The sequence below is a fragment of the Diplotaxodon limnothrissa genome, linkage group LG8 (genome assembly GCF_057381915.1).
Source record: "Diplotaxodon limnothrissa isolate DT_005_m linkage group LG8, D_limnothrissa_male_GT1.1, whole genome shotgun sequence".
In the NCBI taxonomy this organism is placed as follows: Eukaryota; Metazoa; Chordata; class Actinopteri; order Cichliformes; family Cichlidae; genus Diplotaxodon; species Diplotaxodon limnothrissa.
The window spans coordinates 29,113,588-29,139,130 of NC_140603.1; the positions used below are offsets into that span (position 1 = coordinate 29,113,588).

Consider the following 25,543-nt stretch of genomic DNA (forward strand, 5'->3'; position numbering starts at 1 on the left):
ACCCAACCTGCAACCTCCACGTCTGAAAATGAAGCCAGTGCAGAAATACCAAAACTACTGTAGTTCCACTTATGGCCACTGGAGGCTGACTCCAAACCAGTGCTCATCCCCATAACTCTCATGTAAAAAATGTCCAACACGTTGCAAAGTGTGTTGACAGCCTGGCACAAAACACTGTTTGGGTCCCTACGGGTAGTTTCCACCATCAACTGTTCAGGAGGTGAGGGTTTATTTGTTTGTTTGTTTGCTTGTCTTTTTAAATAATTCATCTGCCCAGTGTTTGCGATGCCTTTTGTTGGATCTTTAATAAAATTATCTGACAAAATGACTTTCCAAGAACTTTGTCTTCCACTTTAGTGACTTTTCAAGCATAATTAGTCTGTTACTTACTAATTAGCTAATTGTCTGTGTGCTGCTTTTCCTAACCAGACTAGCTAGACTTAGCTGAAAACTTAGCACAGTACCGTCTGACTCCAAAATGCAGCAACAAAAACCAGCAGGTGTGATCATGTTGGCTGCGTGCATCTTGTAAGTACTGTCCATGAAGGAACCCAGGTCCAGATGTTTTTGGGACAGCAGAGGAAACATGAACAAACCTCTAAGATGCACTCGTCGTCCACCTCACTGAAGATTGTTCCTGCGACCTGGTTGGATTTGAGGGCCTGCCAGTTGAACAGCGGCATGCGGTATTTGGTTTGAATGGCCTTCTTCTTTTTACAGTCTGTAAGAGAAATGTTCGTATTGTAACAGAGATATCTTCCTAAATATTGCGTTGGGGAATCTGCCGTTTGTTACTTTCACAAGAAAAGACACTGAAATCATTACTAAAAGTTCCCAAAGTGGAGCTGGAAAATGATTACCAAGGCAGGAAGGGGGTAAAACTTTGGTTTCTCCAACATGTCTCCTCTCTGTGGTATTTCTTGATTTTCTATAAAGTTTAACATTTTTTTAAATCTCTACAATCAGTTCGATAAAAGCTGGAAACTTTTGCTTGTTGTAATCATTCTTCATTTTCAAGTTTGATGTATAAAAAGAAAAAAATCATCTCTTCTTTAAGATATCAAGGACAAGAAAATAAAATATGAACCAAAATTGCTAAACCTGATTGTTTTTAAAGACTTACTAAGACCTTCATTTTGCTCTGATTGTGGACTCACTTGAGGTCCCTGCTGACGCCTCCGTCCTACCGCCTCCAGAAGGCAGGAGAGCTGATGGTGGTGGAGGAGGTGGAGGTGGAGCTGTGGTTGAGGACGGAGCTGGAAGTGGAGGAGGAGGGGGAGGAGGAGCTTGTACCGACTGTGGAGGAACTTCTGTTGTAGGAACGGCCTGAAGGTTGTTTCCTGTATCAACCTGATCTGCAGCTGTCAGGAAATAGTCTACACATCAACTTGCAGTTACAGTGTAGCTGTAATTAAGGAATAAATCTGATTACACGAATCAATATCCCATAATGATGCCCGTCAGGGAAATACAAAGAGCTTCTAATTATCCGCACACCAAGGTCTGAAGTATCATCTCGGACTGGCGATGCACTTTTCGGACTCAATGGCGGTTTCAGATCTTTTGATCTCTTATCTTGAGTTACAAAAACAGAAATTGGAGGTAGGCCTTGTCTGTGTGCAGGTAAGTTACCATGAAGATGTACCACCAGCGCATCACCTTTGTAATGCTGTAAACCCAGAGTTCACCCTGACGTTACCTGGATAGGTGCAGCACAGCTATCTGGTCACTAAAAAAGGGAACTTCTGAATCCAGCTCATAAAACTCAAACTTGAATTGTTCACGCTGTGAGTGTATGTGTGGTTACTGAGGATTTAGGAAGGTGTGATAAAACATTGCCGACCTTTCTGCTTCTTGTTCTGCTGCACCACCTGAACAGCTAGGTGTCCAGAGGAAGAGCGCCCCATTTGGACAAGACCCTGGTCCACCAGAGCCTGAACTTTGACCTCGAGCTCCTTCAGGGCCTGGGTGTCTTGTTCTTTCTCCTGCTTGAGCTCACGTTCTTGCTCTCGCTGCTGCAGCAGAATCACCTGCGAGCGAGACTCCCGCAGACTCTCCTGTGACACAGAGCATAAGTGTCTTTAATCAGGCTGGACCAGTTCTGTCAGCTTAAAAAAAAGAAATATGTGATCTGGTGTGATCGTCTTGGCAAAAGGACATGCGTGCTCACAACACTTTGGCTCATTAATATGCAGATTTATGCAGCTGCAACACTAAACTCTAATCAGATCATCTTCACCAGGTGGGGTACCTGCGGTGAGAGTGCTGCTATGTGCTTTTTCTTAACTAACGTTCACAAGAACAATCAGTCTCTCCCTAATTAAGCCAATTAGTTCCTCTATTTTCAAAGCTGTACTTCAACGCCAACACGTTTGTCTCTGCATGCTACATGTCTGCTACTAATTTGAACTCATCAGCCTGAAGTGAGAAAGAGAATTCAGCATCTCAGGAAGCATTTCTTTCCTCGTTAGCATTCAAATATATGCAGAAAGGTGCTTAAAAATCAAATCACATCTCTTCCATGTGGCGGACATGTGGTGTAGGTGTGAGGTTTCAGTATACTGTAGTTATCATAGTGGGTCACAGCTTTGGGACAGCAAAACAGGGAAAATTAAATTTGAGCCTAATGGAAAAGAACAAACGGCTACAGGTTACTGAGATACTGGCAGAGCTGAGCGATTGATTTTTTCCTCTCTGTAAAACTCAAAAAACAAACAAAAAGACGAAGATCGCTGGCTGAGCTTTTGCCCTTCCTCGTGTTGGAACCACAAACAAAAATATCAAGCAGCAAAAAAACTCTATAAAGCAGAACTGAGTGGTTTTTAAGTCTTTATCAGTAAATGGATTTGAACTGAGCCCTGATCTAAAAAACAGGTTCAAGCAACTCTGAGTTTAACTTTAAACTCTGAGTTATCAGTTCTAGAAAAGCTGATCAGTTATTTCAGACTATTATTAAATTTAGCAAAACTGCACTTTTTATTTGACTTTATCTTCCGCACAATTTAAAAACAAAGGAGTTCAAATATTTTCTTTTTGTTAATGTTTGGAGTAAAAACCATAAATGTACTGTACTCTTTAAAAAGTGATTACTTGTGAACTATTTCTCTTCTGGTGTTTAAGAGAAGACACAGATAAAAGCACAGAAACATGAAATGGATTATTATGTCTCTATTTAAGGCCTTTTTTTCTGTTACTAAGCCACATTCGCCCATTTACCTTATTCTAGGAACCTTTATCTGTCAGGTGACACGATGTGGATTCATGTTTGATATGTTGGCTCTGATGTTTCTGCTACCATCTGACTGCTTGGCACAGTCTGTGTTTCTGTATGAAAAACATGTAAGCATGAACTTGCTGTTCTCTACCTTCAGGAGCTCCACTTCTTTGGTGGTCTGAATGAGCTTCTTCTCAAGCTCGGAGGCTTTCTCCATCGCCTCAGTCTCGGTCTCCTGAAGTCTGCTGGTGAGCTGTGACACCAGAGTGGTCATGGGTAATGGGTAAATGTATTTTTACACAGAGAGCAGCAAACATAGAAGAAAACTAACACTAAAGTGGACTTATAATGTATTACATTTTCTCTCATGTATGTACTGCTTGTGTAATTTTGAATTCCTACATGATTAATATCACAGTAATGTTTAAAGTTTTCATTTACCAGACAAAGTCATGAAATTTCACCCAAACATTTTTCTGTATAGATAATCTAAATAGCAACCGCATGTTGCTGCTGGAGAGTTTAACACATAGTATGATTTTTTTCTTCGGTAGCTTAATTAAAAAAAAAAAAAAAAAAAAAAGTATTTTACTAGAGAAGGAAGCTAATGTGAATAAGCTAGGCTAAGGTAGTTAGCTTTAGAGCCATGAGTCTATCAGCTTCCTGTTAACTGCATCATTCAACAGATTCAGCTGCTGCTTCATTTGTGTGATACAATGTGGCAGCCGTGAAATTATTTAATTTCTTAAACACAAAAATGGAGGAAATGTCTCAATTAGACTTAGACTTGGATTAACTAATAAGCTAGCTGCATTTAATAAAAGAAACAATTACAGTTTTGCTTTAAAGCAATAAAGTTGGAAAATATTCAGGTTTATTTCAGCTTGATGTATTTCCTGTCATTCTGTAGTGTTTTTTGAAAGGTGAATAAATATCAGCTCTGACAACGACACTGCATGTAGCAGGTCCATGTGACCATTGCACCTGTGAGCGTGCTCATCCACACTCACAGGTTTATTTGAAAACCTGTCCTGGCCAGACTGATAGAAATCATGCTGATATGATACAGACTGTCTTTAAGGTTAGTTTGTATTTAATGCATTTACATCCAGACCTGCGCGTTGTGTTCCTGCAGTTCCTCCATGTGTTCTAGCAATGCGTTCTTGGTCTCAGCGTCCTCCAGCAAAGCGCCAACATCGAACACGTTGTCCAGGTAGGCCTGAATCTGCACCAGCAGCCTGTCGCTCTCTGTGAACTTTAATTTCTACAAAGAGAAAACACCAGAGTAAAAAATAATCAACTCAGTTTAACTGAAAGCTGTGACTCTGAGTCTAAGATAAGTTTAAAGCTGTTAATTTGGCAAACAAGTTTACACTTGCCTCCAGGTATTCATCCAGGCCATGCTGCGTGAACTCGTACTGGAGGTGGACTCTGAAGTTCATGTTTTCCACTGAGTGGACCACAATGTTGATGAACTGCATACAGGCAACCTGGTGGCAAAAAGAATTCATTTGTGCAACAGGAAGCAGCGTCACCTACTCAGACCAGTGTCCGACACCATCACCAGGACCATCACCAGGACAGGGGCTACAAGTTTAAAAGTTTACCCGCGCGACGTAAAGAAAGTCTGCTTACAGAGAGCAGAACGTCAGTAGAGCTAATGAAAGCGAGGAGGCCAAACTGCTGACACGAGCAGCTGCTGCACAATATTAGACACGAGCTTCAGAACACGACGTGTGAACAAGTACCGCTGACATAAAATGTTTCACACAGGCTCAGTAATGTTCACTTTGGTGGAAGGCATATTTTGTGACCTCAGACCATCTGCTTCTCAGTGAAGTTGTTGGTAATTGTCCAGAGTTTCCCACTTTGAGTTTGTTAAGTTTAAAGAGGCCAATTAAAAGTTCTGCAGATTTCAAGCGGACTAAAACGCAGCTCCAGACAGCTGGCAGCCGCTCCTGCAGCTGACTGAGGAAACACTGAAAACCGTTAAAACTAAACTCGCTAATTGTTCTTTTTTTTCCCAATAAACAACTGCAGCAATAATCACTTCTCAGGGGTGAAATTGTGTTGCGTTTCTTTTTGTTACTACAAACTCATTAACTTTAGTTATTAGATTGTTATCTTGGGCTCCGGGAAGCTGCAGTTTGCATTTTTCTTTTTTGTTTCCTGATCGAGTCGTTGATTAGTCGAGGAGTTTTGTTCCTCCCGTCTCCTAAAGTAACCTTAAATAAACGCCTCTCCTGCAAATTTACGACATCATTAAATTAAATTCTGAATTCGTGGCAGACTTTGGATTACCGTCCTCAGCTGTTCTACTTACAGCTCTGATCTTGTGTAAAAGAAAGTGGAGAACAAACTTTTAGGAATACACAAGCCTTCTTCACAGCACTCTGCATATTATATATAATTGCACACAATCTGTCTAATTAAAAGAAAAGCTGTCATTTTACAAAAGGCTCAGCCTGAAAGCTTTCAATTATAAAAACTAATTACCCCTATTCTTTATTATTTTAGCTTGTTTTTGTAAATTCTCACACAAAGGAGGACTTTTTGTGTCCCAGAGCAAATTGTGCACATAAATAATAGATTTATTCTTTTTTTTCTGGCAGTTACCAGTATTAGAAAAACACCACCAGTCAACTCCAACTGAAGCCCCATCTCAGGTCTACAGTTAATCAATCAACAAATGATTTACAACAATCTGCTGCAGCTGTACAGACACGAGGAGAGATTGTTAAATCACAGATGTTACAAACACAAACATTTTTCAAGGGAATTTCACATCCCTGATGATTATGCATTTCTTTAAAAAATCATATTATTACTGCAGAGTAAAAGCAGGTTTAATTTAGGGCCTTTTTTCATGATTTGCACACCAAATTCAAAGAAAATGTTCATTTTGAAATGACGCTGACAGAGCATCAACCTGGAGGGATGTAGTAATGTCAGTTTAGAGCTGACCTTATTCAACCTGAGGATAACATCGACACTCATTAAGAGGCCGGAGACTGACCAGGTAGATCACAGAATAAACGTTATTCCTGATGACAGGAATTGTCTACCTCTGTCAATTGCTTAAGGGGACTCAACATCTGGCAGCTCCACATGTTGGATTTGGCAGTTTTTATGCCAGATGCTCTTTCTGACACCGCCCCAAAGGGATCTGTGTCTCCTGCTGGGAATAAATCTGGGATCTTTTGCTTGTTAGACAAAAAACTGAACATTTGCCAAAAAGACAAATGTGACGTATTTTTATAGATCAGCTGAATCTCGTTGCATGAAAACTTTAGAAGGACAGCTTATAGAGCAGGTTCAGAATAACAAACGTATTACTTTGAAGCCCTGCACAGTCTTGCTCTCACATTATAGATTTACCTGATATTTAAATCCTGTCGTCTTCCAATTTAATCACACTCTTTTTCTGGTTCTATGTCATGTTTTTATTTCCTGTTCTTTTGTTATCCGTGCACTTTTCTTTTTTATGTTGATGTTTTCTACTTTACATATAAATGTTCATATGTTGTCATTACATAGTGAACCTGAAAAGTGTTTTGCATGCATGTATTTGAATGCAATTGCTGCTTTACCATGAAGTCGATGTTGCTTTCTTCATTGTGGAAATACTCAATGAGCTTCTCGAATCGGTTTTTCTCCCCACAAACCTGAAAACAATAATAATAATAATAAAGATCAGATCAAACAGCAGCTGAGTATTCAACCCTCTTATTCTTTTTATTGTGCCCATTGCAGGTTTATAAATCTAGGTGACGTCCGTGGAGATTTGGAGCTTGCTGCCTTCCCCGTGTGTGCACACATGGGGGCAGTGTGCTCACACAGAAACATTGTTGCAGCCGTAACGATGCATCAGGATTTCAGCAAACATGCGGTCTAATCAAACAGCGCAGCGTTGAGAGAGAGGAGGCTCTGTCGGCTGTTTGTGGAGAAATTCAGCTCATTTCAGGGACAAACAGAAATAATGGTTGTAATAAAAGCAGCACAGGATGATTGCAGCTCGCTCTGCAGGTGTAAACAATCCCCGGTGTTTGTGTGCCGCATGATTTCCTGGCAGAGAAAACATGGCTTCTTTATGACTGTGTTTTCCTAACTGCTGGCATGTCAGCAAGTTCCCTGTCTCATCCGTTGCTGTGTGGTAATCTACCTGCCCCTTTCTTGCCCACTCATGTCCACTGAATAATGCACCAGGCCAATCGAACAGCCAGCACAACCCTAAACAAAGCCCATGTTCTGCTGCTGAGGGACACATGAGCCAGCTCCTGGCCCCGCGCCCGGCCGCCTCTATCGCTCTCCCCATCTTCTTCCAGCTCTCGCCCACACACACATGCCGACACTGCTGCGGCACCGACGACAAGCTCCGCTCACGGTGACACTCGAGTCACAGCTCTGATAATCAATGCCACATTAATCAAACGGGTTAAAGCTGATGCAGCCAGAGGGTTTACAAACGGACGGGTGTTTAATTCATCACTTCATTTTTTTTAACATGTATATAGAAGTCTTTTTAAAGAAACTCCGCAAACACCAAAACATGAAAGAATGGCATTGACCTGAACACACAGAGCTGCTTTAGAGATGACAGGGGTCTTATTTTCTGTCTTAACAACTTGACGACTGGCCAACCAACCAATTCCCAAGGATATTGCGTGGTAGGTGAGATTTCAGAGCATCTAAAGATCTCCGAATGGCATCCATTCATTCATCCATGCATTCACAGGAGGACAGACCCATGTCTCCTCTTCAAGCTGTGCCCTGCAGGCCCCATGGGTGAGGCCTTGCCAGTAGGCACTCCCCCTCGCCTGCTCCTGGCTCCAGGGTGGTGCCCCGGTTACTCTATGCCAGGCAGGGTAAACTGGATCCTGGATTTTTTGTTTTTCATGTCATCATCCGAATGACTCTTCATTTGCCCCTTCACCCAGGACTAATTTGCCTTGGGAGACGTAACCAAGTGCAAAAAGCCCCGAACAACATGGCCTCAGAAGCAGAAGATCAATCAAACTCAGTACAAGAGAAATAGGGATTATTTTAAACTGTGAATGATGCAAAGCTACCGTAATCAGATCCTTTAATAAAAAATGCAGAGCGAGAAATAGAGAAAAGATCCTCTTTAAGTATAAATTGAAATAAAATTGTTCTGTGTTTTGTACTCCTCCAGGGTAAATCCATTATTTAAAATGAGCTCAAATGTGAGATGTGCTTAAATTTGAATATTTAAATTAACATAACAGTGACCAAAGAAGCAATTTAATACGAGGGGTCAGTTTAGCTCACTGTAAGCAACTGAAAGAAATACTTAATGGGTGTCTGCTTGTTGCAGAGCAGCTTTTGACTTCCTGAATGTTTTCTCCTGGTTCAGGTTTAAGCTTCTGTCTCCACAGCCACAGGAAGCAACAGGTGCTGCTTTCTCAATCAAAGACAGAAGAAGGTCAAGGAGAGGTGAGAGGCCACTCAGCAAGTGTTTCACATATTTATACCTCTTCGGTCAGTGTTGTTTGGCAGAGGAACAGCTGGACGGAGCAGCTGACGGCGGGCAGCTCAACCTGGGGTTCCCCCATAACCTGCTGGTATGTGAGTGCTGTGCCATAGATCTATGTTAAGCTTCTGATCCCTTAAGTGTGAATGTGAGATGAGTCATCACTGCTGAACACAGAAAGAAGGTCTAAAACCATGGTTGGCTTTGCACGATCTCCTTGTTCCTGTGTGGGGTTTCTCTGGGATTCTAATCAGTCCAAAGACCTGCTTTTAGGATAATCTGTGATTCTAAATTGGCTATAGTTATGTTAGACCTGTGATGGATAAGCAGTCCATCCAGGATGTATCCTAATAACAAGGTAAGCCCTAGACCTCTGAAATGAATATGTGGTTCAGAAAATTGGAAAACAAAGCAGATTTTTGCAGCACAAATTATTTACTAAATGACCTAAACTTTAAATTTCAGCCAGATCAGCGGATTAACTGATATTTTCCATTATATTTTAAGTTATATGTTCATATTATTTTGGTAAGAACTCATAAAAACTACATATAATGAATGTGAATAAAAAAATAGTCATTTTAAAATCACTAAATATCCATATGAGTCTTAAAAATCCTAAACTTTTCGTGCTCTAAATGAGATACTGGTGGAGAAATCCCCTTTACAGCGAGCACCCAGCTTAAATCTAACGTGCATGTTTTAGTATGGAGGGCCAAAACTTCAAAAATTAAATAACAAAACACATCATTACTACTAGAAGCTGTCTCAGCTTATTTCTGGTCATCTTCTTGTTCACCAATGTTGATTAAATCAATCAGAAGCTCAAATTAATTCAGTTAATTAATGTTCACACAGAGAGCAGGAATCTCCTAAAGCGGCAGCTACCAATGACACACCTCAAAAATACATGTGATGACTGTCAGCCACTGCAATGACTCTACTGACCTCTTTGAAGTTGTCAAAGGCGGCGAGGATGATGTCATGACCTCCTCTCACCAAACACACGGCCGCCAGCAGCTCCAGCACCAGAGCTTTAGTCCTGAAAAGACGATTGACGTTTATGCACTGCCCAGCAACTACTTTAAGATAAGATAAGATACCTTTATTAGTCCCATGTCTAATAAAGACGCGGGACATTTAAAGTCCGTCCTGAACACTAACACCTCGCAGATAATCACATCCATAGTTCTTGTACACTTTTCAGCTTATAGTTTAGTATACAGTGGCTTGCAAAAGTATTCGGCCCCCTTGAACTTTTCCACATTTTGTCACATTACAGCCACAAACATGAATCTATTTTATTGGAATTCCAGGTGAAAGACCAACACAAAGTGGTGCACACGTGAGAAGTGGAACGGAAATCATACATGATTCCAAACATTTTTTACAAATAAATAACTGCAAAGTGGGGTGTGCGTAATTATTCAGCCCCCTGAGTCAATACTTTATTGAACCACCTTTTGCTGCAATTCCAGCTGCCAGTCTTTTAGGGTCTGTCTCTACCAGCTTCGCACATCTACAGACTGAAATCTTTGTCCATTCTTCTTTGCAAAACAGCTCCAGCTCAGTCAGATTAGATGGGCAGCGTTTGTGAACAGCAGTTTTCAGATCTTGCCACAGATTCTGGATTGGATTTAGATCTGGACTTTGACTGGGCCGTTCTAACACATGGATATGTTTTGTTTTAAACCGTTCCATTGTTGCCCTGGCTTTATGTTTAGGGTCGTTGTCCTGCTGGAAGGTGAACCTCCGCCCCAGTCTCAAGTCTTTTGCAGACTCCAAGAGGTTTTCTTCCAAGATTGCCCTGTATTTGGCTCCATCCATCCTCCCATCAACTCTGACCAGCTTCCCTGTCCCTGCTGAAGAGAAGCCCCCCCAGAGCATGATGCTGCCACCACCATATCTGACAGTGGGGATGGTGTGTTCAGAGTGATGTGCAGTGTTAGTTACACATAGCGTTTTGCATTTTGGTCTCATCTGACCAGAGCACCTTCTTCCACATGTTTGCTGTGTCCCCCACATGGCTTGTGGCAAACTGCAAACGGGACTTCTTATGGTTTTCTGTTAACAACGGCTTTCTTCTTGCCACTCTTCCATAAAGGCCAACTTTGTGCAGTGCACGACTAATAGTTGTCCTATGGACAGATTCCCCCACCTGAGCTGTAGATCTCTGCAGCTCATCCAGAGTCACCATGGGCCTCTTGGCTGCATTTCTGATCAGCGCTCTCCTTGTTCGGCCTGTGAGTTTAGGTGGACGGCCTTGTCTTGGTAGGTTTACAGTTGTGCCATACTCCTTCCATTTCTGAATGATGGCTTGAACAGTGCTCCGTGGGATGTTCAAGGCTTGGGAAATCTTTTTGTAGCCTAAGCCTGCTTTAAATTTCTCAATAACTTTATCTCTGACCTGTCTGGTGTCTAAATCCAATCCAGAATCTGTGGCAAGATCTGAAAACTGCTGTTCACAAACGCTGCCCATCTAATCTGACTGAGCTGGAGCTGTTTTGCAAAGAAGAATGGGCAAAGATTTCAGTCTGTAGATGTGCGAAGCTGGTAGAGACAGACCCTAAAAGACTGGCAGCTGGAATTGCAGCAAAAGGTGGTTCAATAAAGTATTGACTCAGGGGCTGAATAATTACGCACACCCCACTTTGCAGTTATTTATTTGTAAAAAATGTTTGGAATCATGCCTGATTTCCGTTCCACTTCTCACGTGTGCACCACTTTGTGTTGGTCTTTGATGTGGAATTCCAATAAAATTGACTCATGTTTGTGGCTGTAATGTGACAAAATGTGGAAAAGTTCAAGGTGGCCGAATACTTTTGCAAGCCACTGTAGTTTCATGTTCAGGCTGTGCGTGGTGTTTACCTCGGGTTTCTGTCGTTCAGGCTGAGCGTGATCTCGTTCACGCAGGAGGGATGCTTCATCACTTGGTTAAACCCCGACTAAGTAAAAAAACACAAAAATCTGCCAACAGTTTGCCAAATAAGATTAAAGAATGAAATGAAACATGACCAGATTAAGTGGCTCTTGTGTGGACCAGAAAACAATATGAACTGCTGAAATGAAACAATACTTTAAAATTGAACTGAACTCTGACCTTACATATGGCATTTGTTTCTTAATATGAATTTAAAACAGCAAAGGACAAGTGTATAATAAGTGAATATCAACATGAAAAAATTACATTACCTATTCTGACATTTTTTGCTATCTTTAGAGAATGACTGATGGGAAATAAAAGTTAAACTCTAAGGATCAATTAATAAATAACAATAATACATAGTGTGTAAGTGGTTTTAGATACCTGGTAATTCATGATGGCACGCAGACACATGATGCAGAGATGAACATCATCTTTCTGGCTCACAACACGCGAGTTCCTCAAGGCTTTTCTGTTTTAGAGAGGTAAATCAGCCAGGTTTAACTGAGGCTTAACTGAAGAGCCGCTTTAATAAGACCTAGAATAGCACTGAAAATAAAGCCAATAATTATTACCCATTTACCCACTTTTTTAGAAGAATGTGCCAACTAATTCTTAATGAATTAATTTAGAAATAAATAAATAAATAAATAAATAAAGTCCATCGTCAGAAACTGCAGACTCTGTTTTAAGAAGCTCAAAAACTTCTGCAGTAAATACTTCAAATAATACTCATGCCAGCCATCATTCACCAGATGAAAACAAAACCACTGAGAGCATGCTCTCATAATTGTATTTTGCGTCACTTAGCGACATGTTTCACATTCACACCCCGTCTGAACAAAAGGACCCCAAACACCTACGTAAGGAGGCGTACTCGCTATGAGAGGAATGCAGCCACTTCCCATCAGAAAGATAAGAAGGACACGTCTGCAGCTGCTGAAGGTGAAGGCTAGGAGGAGATCATGATTTGAGTTTAAAAGCATGTGACCCTGCTCATTCCCAAATGACCTGTTAGGAGTGACCAATCACTCTCACTTATGCATTAAAACAGCGCATCACAGCACACACTCCAAAGGACACTTTACGTGTAAATTAGCCACATCGGCAGCTTTTTAAAGTGGTACTAATTGAGTCTCCAGGGTTGAGAATGAGCTCCTACGACTACATCAGCTGAATGGAAATAGGTCCCTGCAGCCAGCTTTAAGAAATCCTTAACAAGTTTTGCAGTGAGATGTGGATCATGGGCGTGCTGTCGATATACCCTCGGCCATGTGTCTATTTTTAGAAAACTTGTTTTTGGATAAACACTTAAGTCAGTTTAAAATGTTACTTTTCTCACTTTTCGGAGTATCAATAACATCAGTAAGTCATTTTAATGTAATAACAATGAAATAAATTAAAGTAGCCCATAAATTTATCACTGTACCTGACTGTGAAGGCCTTGCCACCCTTCAAGGCGCTGTGTGTGGGTGAGTTGCTGGCACTTCTTTTCAGATCTTCCCCTGGTTTGTCAGTAGTTTTGCCTTTGTCTGTGGGCAGCGTGCCGTTGTCCACAGTCTCCACCTCATACCTGTGAGTATCACCATAAAAAGTAATGTTAATTAAATTTTGTGACCTTCTTGGACTAGTGAGTGACTGTGTGGCTGAGACAGTTCAGCAGCGACTGCTCTGAGATATCTTGTAAGCTGATACCTACGTGACAGCGCTGTGGGCGACAGACAGATAATCCACAAGAACGTCCAAACCCTGGTTCTCCTCATTTAAGAACTCCTGAGCCCAGCTACAGCAGGACAACACAAAACAAATGTAACTCAGAGGCAGAGCATGGCAGGAAAAGTTAGTAAAGAAGTGTTTTAAAAACATGAGTTAAAAGTTGTAATTTTGCTAATACTCACTATATTTCATTAAATGTGTTACAGGTGGTTGAAGAATTCACATTTTTATTTGAATTCATTGCTTCGGTGTAATTTTGTGCGCTATAATCAGCTTCTTATCTCTATCAATGGTACAATCATATTGTACCCACATGGGAGAGACTCACCCGATGTGATTGGTCCTCAGGGAAATCTCCAGCTCTCTCAGGACCTGTGTGGATTCCTGGACCCGTCTCCTAAACTGATAAAGCATATACAAGGTGAGAATGAGGTAAAAAAAAATACTTAAAGATATCTTATTATACTCATTATAATATATTAAGTAATTGATCATTATGTGCCTCTCTGCTCTTCATCCATTTAAAGTAATCCACCTAAAGAACCTGCTTTTTCAGGTTCGAGAAACTGATAATTCAAAACAAACAAACAAAAAAACAACATTACTAAAGTTAAAGGTGGTTCTGCGAGCTACGGAGCTATCAGGTGGTCTTTTAGTTGCATGGACTGGACTGGACTGGATTTAGTTTGCACTTAGTTTGTTGGATAAAACAGCTGAAATACCAATATTTGAAATACTTTTAGATTACAGGTGATGAAAAAAGACTGCATATTGCCAGAAGGCTTAGCTGGAGGTGTGTCACTGCATAGCTACTGACTAACCAGAGGAGTTTGGAGGTTTTCTTTTATTATTTTTAAAGAATTAAATAGAAACATTTCAGTTTTTCCAAACATATAGCCAAGGCTCTACAGTCTATGAACCTTGGCTTATCCAGGTGTTGGCTTTACATAACATGATAAAGGAATGCTGGATATATTTGCAGTCAGGAACAGGGGTGTCCTAAATATTTTTAATAAGTACAGAACAGTAATCACAGCACACAAAGTAACTCTGCCTGAACAGACAGGGCCAACTTCAACCCACAAATATTTCTTACAGTAGAATATTTGTGGTGCCGTTCTATTTCCTGCCTCAAAAAGCTCAAGAATTTTATCAAAAGGTCTAAAATCAATGAGGCTTTTTCAAGAAGTTCATGTTTACTTTTCGAAAACAAACAGAAGCTTGAAATTAAAATGTTTGATTTGAGTTTGCTCCGATATACCTTTCGACTGACTCCTCCGTGATCCACAAAGCTCTTCAGCTTCTCCAAGTAAGCAGATGGTGGATTCTTCACTTGAAAGCGCTCCTAAAGATGGAGGAAAGAAACATTCAGACCTCTAATTATGTTTGATTGCAGCACTGCAGCGATGGGGAAGGCAGGGCAGAGCTCAGCCGGGGTCTCACAGGAACAGGCTGATTACACCGCCTCAGTTATGCAAATGGTTGAAATGATTCGACTGCCATGCAGCGGCTACGTTCTCACACACACACTTTTCACTGTTCACGGCCTTTAGTTAAACCGAAAAACTGACACTTTCTGAAATGTGCCAAACTGTTTACTTGAGAAGCTGTATGACAGCAACGGGTTTATCTATCGCTCTCGCATCAACACACAGGTTGTTATGGACTCTCTTGTAGTTGCTATGGTGGTGTACAATATTGATGAGCTTCCTTGTGTTAGTGTATACGTAAGTCTGTGTTGGTTTCTTAACTTTGGCATTCAGCCATCTTACAAGAAGTTCAATTCGATTAATTGATTAAAACCGTCCTTTAACGTTTCTTCTTTTATCTACCTTTAATGGCTTCTCATGTTTGTTTACACTCCAAGCCTATTAACATGTACTTTACTACAAAGCAGAATCTCTTGCTTAGCGAGATAACTTTACATTTACCTCATTGTCAGTGTTTACATTGCTGTGGTAATTTGTGCTGTATCACTGCCTGCTGAGTATAAACCCCAGTGTGCAGGTAGAGTAGTAGGAGGGTCTGTAGGATTTTAAAATCTTTGTCTTTCACTGTTATGACTATAAAATAATAAGAAATGCATGTTTTTAGGAACATCTTTATTTCTCCTTTTTTCTGTTGTCTCCAAAACATTTGTATTTTCTTAAGCCTTATAGACTTCTCCTTGCAGGCCTTTTTTGTTCTTTGCAGCTCAACCCACTGCAACAGAAAAACTCAGTTACAGTTTATTAGAATAAAAAAAAAAAAGTAAATAAGTCCTGAACAGAATATTGAGAGTCTACCTGGTCACAGATCAGGTCCCACTTCTTCTCACTGTCGTACTGGCTGAGGATCTTGACCTTGTCTGGAGGAAGATTCATCGTGTTCTGGCAGCAGAAACACATGAAATAAATGTTAAAAAGTCAAATCTGTCGATTGGAAGCAATAACCTGCAGAACTTTTTCACATTGTTCACTTTTTATGTAGAGGTAAGTCAAAGAAAGTCAGAGATACAAACGCTGTTGATGGTTCACTTATGTACGAGCACTTATGTTGAATGTGACATGTGAAACAAACACAAATGAAGGGTGTAACAGGATATCCACAGGGGAACGATGAATGAAAATAAAACATAGGAAAATCAAAATAACTGGGATTTACCCCATTGCAGAGCAGACAGTACACATAGACATTCATATGCGTACACTGCGATCATTAGAATCATATAAATGTTCCACATTTACAGTTTGATTACACTCAGGTCCATGTGAAATCACTCATTTTGGTAGTCAAATGCTAATTTGTATTTTGAACAAAGGTGTGTCCTAAAGGTGTGTCGGAGCTGCTGCACCACTGAAATCTACAATAAGACTGCAAAGTAAATAACTTCAGCATTCTTAGTGTACAACTACAACAACTACAAGTACAAACTAGGTAAATGTTGCTCAACACAAGCAAGTTACAGTTCATATACTTAGCCTATTATGATGCAACAGCAATTACCACAAAAAATGAATAAATAAAAAATAAAATAGTGAGGTACATGTTCTATTGAGGACAAAAGGACAATTTGACATTTTTTAAGAAATGCTATTTAAGATTAATATTGATCATTGTGCTAATGGCTCACATACATGCAAGGTGTGGTCAGACTGCTCTTCTGGTTGGATGTTGGAGTAACTGAGGCGTTTCTTGTCTGAGAATGTGGAGACTTTAAATGCACCCGTTTATCACAGGCTTTTGTAAGTGGTCAGTGTGTACTACGCTTCACCGCCGCTAGCTGGAGTCACTAAACTGAACTTCTCCACTGTGTGTGGGCTTTTTAATGACATATTTAAAAGAAGAACAGCATTATTGTGTAGTACAAACCATCCAAATTCTAGCATTTTAGCGGTGTTACTCAACACTAAACAGCAGATATCTGCATTGCTCTTCTATTTTGTTGTTTACACAGTCGATTACCCTCATCCTCTGGTCTGTAATTTATTTATTTATTTTTTATCTACAATGGCTCTAATACCCATATATATATATAATTCTACCATGCTACCTTGTAGCTCTTTCTTAAAGAGGCTTGTGAAAGAAGGCCTACTGTGCGTTATTTTTCATTTTTAAACAGCATCAGACCATGCTGCCACAGTAACCTATATTCTCATTGATCTCTCTGTGCTCTGAATTATTTACAGATACATTCTGTGTTGAAAAACAGTCATGTGAATGTGTGAATATGGAGATCTTCCAGGAACCAACATGGTCACAGGCACGGGGTCCTCTCAAGCCCCTTTGACGACATCTTCAATAATTAAAGACTCTGCTGCAGGCCGTTATAAGTCTGGCAGTGAGTTACTCTGAGAGTCACAGGTCTTTGTAATTATCAGCTGTATGCTGTCATGTTACACTACAGTTTAATCACATATAGCCTACGTCTCAGAGCGGGATTTTAGTTCACATTGTGTTTTGAAGAGTGTGTGCTGATCCTCCCCTCTGATAAAGTGCAAGTCAGGATGCTGCTGGTTCTATACTCCTGATGTCAGCTGTTTGACAGATGAGTCAGATACTGTCAACCAGACATTTGCTTTTGTTTATGATAACTGATATCAGATTATAAAAGTTGCTGAGAAGTAAAGATAAAAGATTGTCACCACATTCCTCCCATTTTCACAACTGGGTGGTTGCCAGTGCTGTTTTTCTCTTTCAGTTTCCATCCGGCCACACATAACCAGCACGTATTGACCCACCAGCTTCATTCATCAGGCTTGATTTATCAGATGCACATCCAGCATTGATCTACTGACCCATTTTCCAGATTGACATGCCTGACAGCAGCTCTCCATCTTTTAGCATTTAGTGGGATTCGGCCTCTACTTCTGGATGAATAAAAAGCCTGACTTAAATTTTTGAGAAGTTCAAATTCATTTATGACAGCAGGAGGTGCTGTTAAAGTTCAGTTATCTGATGAAATTAACTCTGCTATGGCTTACATATCTTTTATTTTTTATTTTTTTGCTTCTTGTATTTTATTTCTTGCTTTTTCCTTTTTTTCTTTTAAATCGGTTCAATTTTCTTTAAACATTTCTAAAAAATAAGAATTTAAATGAATTAATGTATTTACTGTGTCACTCCTGGCACTCTTGGAGCCTTTTTCTTTGTTAATTCTTGTCATTAACTCTCTGTTGTGACAATGCCAATTGTGTGCTTGTTGCTGTATACGTTCACTTTTTCTCTTAGTAGGACGAAACTATTTGTTTCCGTCTTTACACGTGATTTAGTTATAATACCAAGAATATTACTAGACGTGTGCTCCAATTTAGGCAGAAACAATGAAGCTGGCATGCTGCAAAGCTTGTTTTCCAAAAGACTTTAAGGTTGTCAGCAAACCCCATTTATGTCTAAATGCTCTCTAAATTAAGATCATCTTTTTTTTCCACCGAGTATGTTCGGATGCACAAAGAAATATTCTGTGCTAGCAGCTGATCACATAATCACGTCCCCTGTGTGTCGTTAAAGGCGCGATCTTCTCTAACATCATCAGGTCAGCAGGGAGTTGTGCATGTGACAGTAACATAAAACACAATCTGTGAGGTGCTGCAGTCATCAGGCTTCACATGTTAATGAGTTTAATTTTCATCTCGAGCTTGCTCTTGGCTGTGTGCCCTCTGCGGCTCATTTTTATTTTTTAAGACCTGCTAAGTGTGAAGGCATGTGGCAATCTCCATGGCAACCTGCACCGTAACTGCCTCAGTGCTTTGTAGGCTCACGAATCCCCCCGGCTATTTTTTAAAATTAAGTGGCGTTACACAATAAAATCAGTGACCTTTACACCTGCTACTACACCACCAGAGAAGCGGTGAGACTCAGAGGCTCAAAGCAGCAGCAGAGATGGAGGACAGGGTATCATTTCTACAAGCAGAGTAAAGCTAAATGATGCATGATGCTGACTTCCTGAATCCCTGATGGTTCTGATTGTCCCAAAAGGATGGATCAGTGAAATTATTATCTTCACAGAAAATGAATAATTACTTATGATTCAGTGCTTTTCCTATCTTTTCCTACTGGATGTATATGCTTTCATCTTATGCTAAAGGCGATCATCACTGCTCACTAATCTACCTTTAAGTAATCCCCCAAATAGCTAATTAGAAAAGTAGAATTGGGAAAAATACCCCAAATGATTTTCCAAAGTTCAAGATGACATCTTCAGATGATTTGTATTTTTTGACCTACAACTTCCTGACATTCTGTTTTCATTCTGTTATCAACTACCTGCTGCAATATTGTCACTTTATGATTTGTTCACAGTTCCTAAATATCAAGATGTTTGAGAAAAACTACAACATAGATTGATGCAATACAAAAATGATTGTGAGGGTGCTGGGAATTCCCCAATTTGGCACACGTTTCGTTATAAGGAGGGCCTGAATGGAGTCCCCCAATTATCCACTGTTAGTGGGGTAAACCATCAGAGAGTTGAGGGTTGTTTAGTTGATTGCTAGGGTAATAATCACACAATAACAGGATGATGGGAAAACTAGGCTAGTATGGCATCATTCTATCACAATATACAAAGATGAAGGTAGAATTCGAGATGGCAGGATTTCCACAAATACAGGCTCTTGTTCATTTTCATTCTGTTATTATTACATTATTGCTGTACTGAGTTGATGCATGATAATGTTCTGCAAAGTGCGTGACACCCCAAGCTGCAGTGAATTGCATCCACATCTGCTCTGCTTTTAATGTACTTCCACAAATCTCTTTAAAATGTCTCATGGAAATACAGCCAGTGTTTTCTATATTTAGTTTGAAACTGATTGTGGGATATTGGGTATAGATATCAGTGGGGTTACAGAGGAGACAGATGATGAAGAAACAGAAATAACAACAAAACCCCACCAATAATTAAAGAAAAGAAGCTGGTTATTCTATAACGCTGCTCAGATAAGAAACAATAGATTGATACTGGCAAAATGTGATTATGAATTGTTGAGTTCACAACGCTACTGAATCCACTGTGATAATCGTCGTGATTCTGGGATTTCACACAGATTGCCAGACACAGCATCTTTGTATTTTGGTCGGAGATAATGATTCTAAAAAAATTTCAGATTCATTGGAGTTACAAAAAAGTTGTTGTTTTTTTTATAGCTTTACTTGAGCTTTAATTATAATGATGAGGAAAAAAGAAAATGAACTAAAGGGAGGGACTGAATTCACACTTTTATAGAGGGGCAAAAATACAGCACATGGGTGTGCTGAAAGGTGGGATGAGCAGTGCATCACAATAACTATTTTATCTTAACTATATTGTTTTGATAAGGATGTGCCCTGAGTTAAAATGTGATTAACTGCACAGAACTGAAACTTACTGCAAAAATTGAATAAGTGGAGTTAATGCCCATCAATGCTTAAAAGAACCCAACACTTATAACTTATAAGCCTGTAGAAAAGTACAGACTATCTAAAAAAGAAACTGAATGTTCTTTTCTCTGCTTCTTCCTGACTTTGTGCATCAGTTTATAAGTACAGTACACAAATCCGCAGATGTACATTTACAAATCCACCCACCTGCCGCATTTCCTGTTGGGAAATATGCAAAGTGTTATGTAAAACACTGAAGGGAAAAGTACTAACTGTAAATTTGGACGTGACTGAAGCCTTTGTGCAGTCACTTTGTCATTCTGTGCTCTGTTCTCTGCAGGTTTCTGCAGCTTTAGCATTGATTCTTTTATTGCGGATTCACATCAAAGCATCAAAATGTGAGTAAAGTATCATAAATGCTGCCTCACAAACAAACCTGCTGGCTCATTTTACAAACAAATACATGCAAATGCGCACGTGCTGAACACACAGAGCACTATCCACCTCCCATCTCCGAGCCCTCTGACACACTCTCTCCGCTCGTCCTTCTGAGCCACTGCGGAAGGAAACCAGCAGCGCTTTGCACACCAACAGGCAGAAACTGGTTTGTATGCAGACAGAGTATCTTCAACACTGAGCACAGGAGATTCAATTTATTATGCACACTCGGCAGAAGACATAAGGGTGGGAGGGATAATCTATATTTGGTAGGATAGAGAGGTGATGTAGCAAAAAGACAGAGAGATTGGGGGGAGACGCGGTTGCAGGATTTAGGCTGTTATTATTATGGAGACACCTGAACATTCATACAAAGTGCTGCAGCTCTGCGATCAGTGACGCCTGCAGCAGTTGGCACAAGACGCTTGCTGCTGGCACATTAATTCATTGCTGTATCTTTCACACAAATCCTTCCACTGCAACACTGGCCGAGTTTACTCTGATACTGTAAACACATTCAAATGAAAGCAAAGACTGCAGTTTAGGCTTAGAAAAAAAAATATTGAAATAATGAAAAAAAGGTTTGTAATTCAACATGACTTATTTGATAACTGGAGTGTTATTATGATGTTATTATTATATTCTGCATGTAAAGTGACAAAAAGACTCACAGATTAAAGGTGGGGACCCTATAATATTTTTTTTGTGAAACATCTTAAAAAATAAACAGAATTATTATCATTTTGTGCTGAAAACTATCTGAAAATACAGGGTAGTATGCAAACTGGCAAAACTCTGTAGTTTGCAGCATTGTGGTGAAGTTTATGGTAATACGTCATGTTGGACTGAAGATGCTGATTAGACTCAGAGCCATGAAAGCTTCTGAATGAACAGGTTCAATCCAAATAATCTCAGAGCAGCAGAGCAGGTCAGCTGATCACTGCCTATAAACAAATCTACTGGAGCTCACAAGGAAATGATTAGATGACGTTCTTTTCTCCACATTACAGTACTACATCAGATTTTAGGATTTTCCTGCTTGCCAGACGCCCCTGGCTTCACCCATTAGTTTGTGAACTCACATTTTGAAGCTTAGGATTCAGGATTTTGGTCAAAACTTCTGAAAGCATTGCTTGGACAGTGCTTACGGCTCAGCTCTGAGTTGGTAAACCCTGACATCACTTCAGAATCAAAGGTAAATTAATTGGAATCTCAGGGCTCATGTGATTCTGCTAAATGAATTTCATCCCGACTGTCCACTAAATATCAAAGAAATCAGCTGAAGTGGTTTGGAGATATTCCACTGAAGGAAAATAAAACATTATCTCCTCAGCAGAGGAAATTACAACTCTGCCTCTCACAGGCAGCATTTTCTGCTCACACACACACACACACTGACTGAAGTGCTTCACTTGGAAGGGAGCAGCATTTATCAGGGCGTTAACTGATTGCCTTTCACCTTTAGGAGCCGGTTTTGCTAAGTATGTTCACTGACAGCACGTCTGGGGCCTGTTAGCTGTGTTTCACACTATCAATTCTTCAGTGTGCAGCCCATCATTATGATAGGACTCAGAAAAGAGGAATGCGGTTAATCATAGAAGAAGCTGTCTGACCACATATTGATCATAGCTGCCGTCTTTCACTTTAGCTGTCACTGTGTAGACACGAGTTCAGTCACTGTTGCTGCACATGTAACAGCTCAGTCACAGCTGGAGTTGCACTCAAGCAATGCTTTGAAGACTTAATGATTCTGTCATCCACCCCACTGGGTGGTGTGGAAAACAGGCGGGCTTTTCAATGAAAACACAGTATGCTGCTGAAGTTGGAGAAACATCACAACAACAGGCTCCCACTGTCACGGGCCGCCGGGGCAGACCGTGTGGAGTGAGTGGAGGACCCAAGAGCAAACAGAGGTGAGGACACAAAACCGGACTTAACAGAAGGCGAGCCTTTATTTAGGGCTGAAAACTTAAGGAACAAGGCAGCAAAGCAACTGAGGGAAAACCTGAACATAGACTGGGAAAACTATGGCTAAACAAAGTACAAACTAGGACTAGTTAAGGCTGGGAAACTATGACAAGGGGTAGGGGAGATAACACAGACGACGCGACGCAGACTACATGAAACACAGAGACTAAATACACATGAGGGATGATCAGGGGAAGTGGCCACACATGGGATCACAGCTGACACACATGAACCTAACGACAGGACAGGAGGGTGCAACTGAATACACTGACAATGAATACAGACTTACAAAGTAAAACAGGAAACATGGAAATTAGACATGACAAGAACTAAACATAACCACGCAGACAGGACTCATGACCCAGGGAAACTTAGTACAGGGGAGATGACATAACTGACAGCATGAACTTGACAGTACAAGACACACAGACATAAACACACGAAGGGCAAGGGAGACTTAATGCAAGGGTAATATATACAAATGGCTGGGCTACCTTAGAGAACCTAAACAAACAATAAACATCAAAATAGGCTAAACATAACACACTGGGTCACACGACCCAGGACCATGACACCCACCTTCTGGTTTCTGCCTTCCTACTAAAGTTTTGCTTCAGGAATTTGCTCCACCTCAAGCTCATGAGCAGCACTGAGGTCGGGGCACAAGCGTGACCTCCCCTGGAGCAAATGTCAAAGTAATGTTATCAGCAGAGGTGCTTTAATCGCTTTTACATCTTTGTGTTCAACATCTGGTCTTGGGTAGAAGAACTGTTCCAACATCTGTGCAGATGTTGAGGACGACTCCCAGTCCTAACCTGTAACCCAGGGGTGTCAAACTCAAATACACAGTGGGCCAAAATTCAAAACTGGAACAAAGTCGCGGGCTAACGCTAATATTTATTGAAATATATTTATTCCTCCAGATATAAGAATGAATCTTTTCTTATGGACTCAAACACGTTTTGCTGAAAAACTGAATATGGAACAAGCAAAGCTTAATACTAAACAATATATATATTAGCTGTATAATACCAGTAGGCCAGCTCTGATAGTAATTTGGTATGGCTTCGCGGGCCAGAGTTTGACACCTATGCTGTAACCGCTTTCTTATTATCTGAACTAGCCGGGGGTTTATAATGCTGAAAACGCAAGGAGGATGTTTTCCAAAAGTTAAGGCACATTAAGTTCACCATGCAACAAATGAGGCACAATTTAAGTGTGGATAAACAAAAAAATGGGTGTTGTCCAAAGAAAGGCTGTAGCGTATATGGCGAGGACACTGTGTGACCATCTTTTTTGCAAATCAAAAGTTAAGAAACAAAGGCACGTGTCTGCATGTCGGTATTTCATGCTTCGGCTGACTGTATCTATGTTGTGCATGGAAAAAATCGGGGCGATAATGCTGCTGTTTCAGGTGGATTTATCTGTTTTGCTCATTTCAGTTTACTTTCTGTTTCTAGATTCTAGATTTAATGATTTAAGCAGATATGTGGGCAGGTGACAAGCTTAGTCTTAGACTGTTGTCTGGTAGGTAAAGTAATGAGGAAAGTAATGACCTGTTTTCAAAGGAAGTTACTTTTATGAGCCCAACACCAAAAACAAACGTTGTTGTCGGCGAGTTCTGTGATGCCGAATAAATCACAAGAAAATCATTTAAGATATCCCAAAACACCTGAGTATCTAAAGAAGGACTAAAAAACACACACTGACAGAATATATTTATGGCCTCTGTAATGATCTACATCCATTCAGTATCACAGTGTCGTTAGATTTCAGTGATGTAGCTTCTGAATTATTATCTATCTCTCTGATTTTCTTTCCCTTACAGCTACGCTCCTCTCATTTGAGCTTCTTTTTCAGAGCTTAAAGTTTACTTCTGTTTACTAATTCTCTTGATTTGATAAGCGCCCCCTACAGGAATAATAAAGTAATGACTTTGAGAAGACTAACGAGGACCAACTTAAGGCACCTGCATTTCACTAAATATAAAATCAAACAACAAAGGTGATGCAGCATATGACCTAATCTACATTGTCTCTTTCCTAATATCCAAGCGTATTTTTGGCAACGTAATCTTCTCTCATTGGTAAAACTTTGATACATGAGTGATTTATAAGTACTAGTATAAGTACTGAGATAGGGCAGTAAAGAATAGAGGCACCTTTTACTAAGCTGTAAACAGACCTGACTTCCTCGTATCATTCTTTCTCTAACAGGGAGCAGTGAGCCTAAAGCTGCGGTAAGCCTGAGCATAAAGGAGCTCTTATGTATCTTTTCACAGCAGCTTTGTGTACCTGGCACAACGATAAGCTTGTCCCGAGGACGTGCACATTTTCAACATATTCCACATTCTTTGTTTCTTTCTATTGTGGCACTCTTGCTTTTTCCACTTGCAGCACGAAGTCATGCATTCGTGACTCACCAGCACAGCGTTGAAGCGTTCCTCCAGCTCTTCTTCAGGTGGCATCGGGAGTTTCGCTCCGGCTGTTTGTCTCTGGGGCCCTGTGGACCCCGGGCCCGATGGCTTGCCATCCTTTCCCTGAGAAACCTCAAGGCTTCCTGCTGCATTCCCCATGACTGGCAATCCAATAGATCCAAAAAACACACATATGCACAAAACTCAAAAGAACAGTCACTGCCAGAGTCTCAAAAAGGATCAAATGTGGGTCTGTCTGCTCATCCAAAGTTAGGTTCTGTGTAGCTTGTGGCCTTCCATTATCTCCACAACTCCTCTGTGTTGGTTAACATTTATTACTTGTCAGCTTTCAGTTTTCTGACAAACAGAAGAATGAAATCCACCCCAGCCTCTGAATGACAGCTCAGACCTGGCTCAGGTCCTAGTGTATTATGAAACCCTAGAAAGAGGGAAGGGGATATCCTGACAGGGACGGACGGACTGACAGCTGAGCGAGTGACAGAGGAAAGGGGGAGGAGGGAGACTTCAGAGCCTGAG

At 40.5% G+C, this 25,543-nt stretch overlaps 1 protein-coding gene across 1 annotated transcript in view; it reads right to left on the reverse strand.

Annotated features, from left to right (window-relative positions):
* Positions 1-25,165, reverse strand: part of fmnl1b (formin-like 1b) — a 33,624-nt gene extending 8,459 nt beyond the window's left edge. Inside the window, exons 1-16 of the mRNA XM_085361066.1 lie at positions 25,013-25,165; positions 15,630-15,713; positions 14,606-14,689; positions 13,673-13,746; positions 13,328-13,411; positions 13,058-13,201; positions 12,013-12,100; positions 11,574-11,650; positions 9,654-9,747; positions 6,805-6,879; positions 4,594-4,704; positions 4,329-4,478; positions 3,366-3,467; positions 1,844-2,057; positions 1,158-1,361; positions 597-721 (exon numbers count right to left, since the gene is read on the reverse strand). Coding sequence (XP_085217192.1) covers positions 597-721; positions 1,158-1,361; positions 1,844-2,057; positions 3,366-3,467; positions 4,329-4,478; positions 4,594-4,704; positions 6,805-6,879; positions 9,654-9,747; positions 11,574-11,650; positions 12,013-12,100; positions 13,058-13,201; positions 13,328-13,411; positions 13,673-13,746; positions 14,606-14,689; positions 15,630-15,713; positions 25,013-25,165 — 1,863 coding nt within the window. The remainder of the gene's footprint in view (positions 1-596; positions 722-1,157; positions 1,362-1,843; positions 2,058-3,365; positions 3,468-4,328; positions 4,479-4,593; positions 4,705-6,804; positions 6,880-9,653; positions 9,748-11,573; positions 11,651-12,012; positions 12,101-13,057; positions 13,202-13,327; positions 13,412-13,672; positions 13,747-14,605; positions 14,690-15,629; positions 15,714-25,012) is intronic.
* Positions 25,166-25,543: the final 378 nt, after the last annotated feature.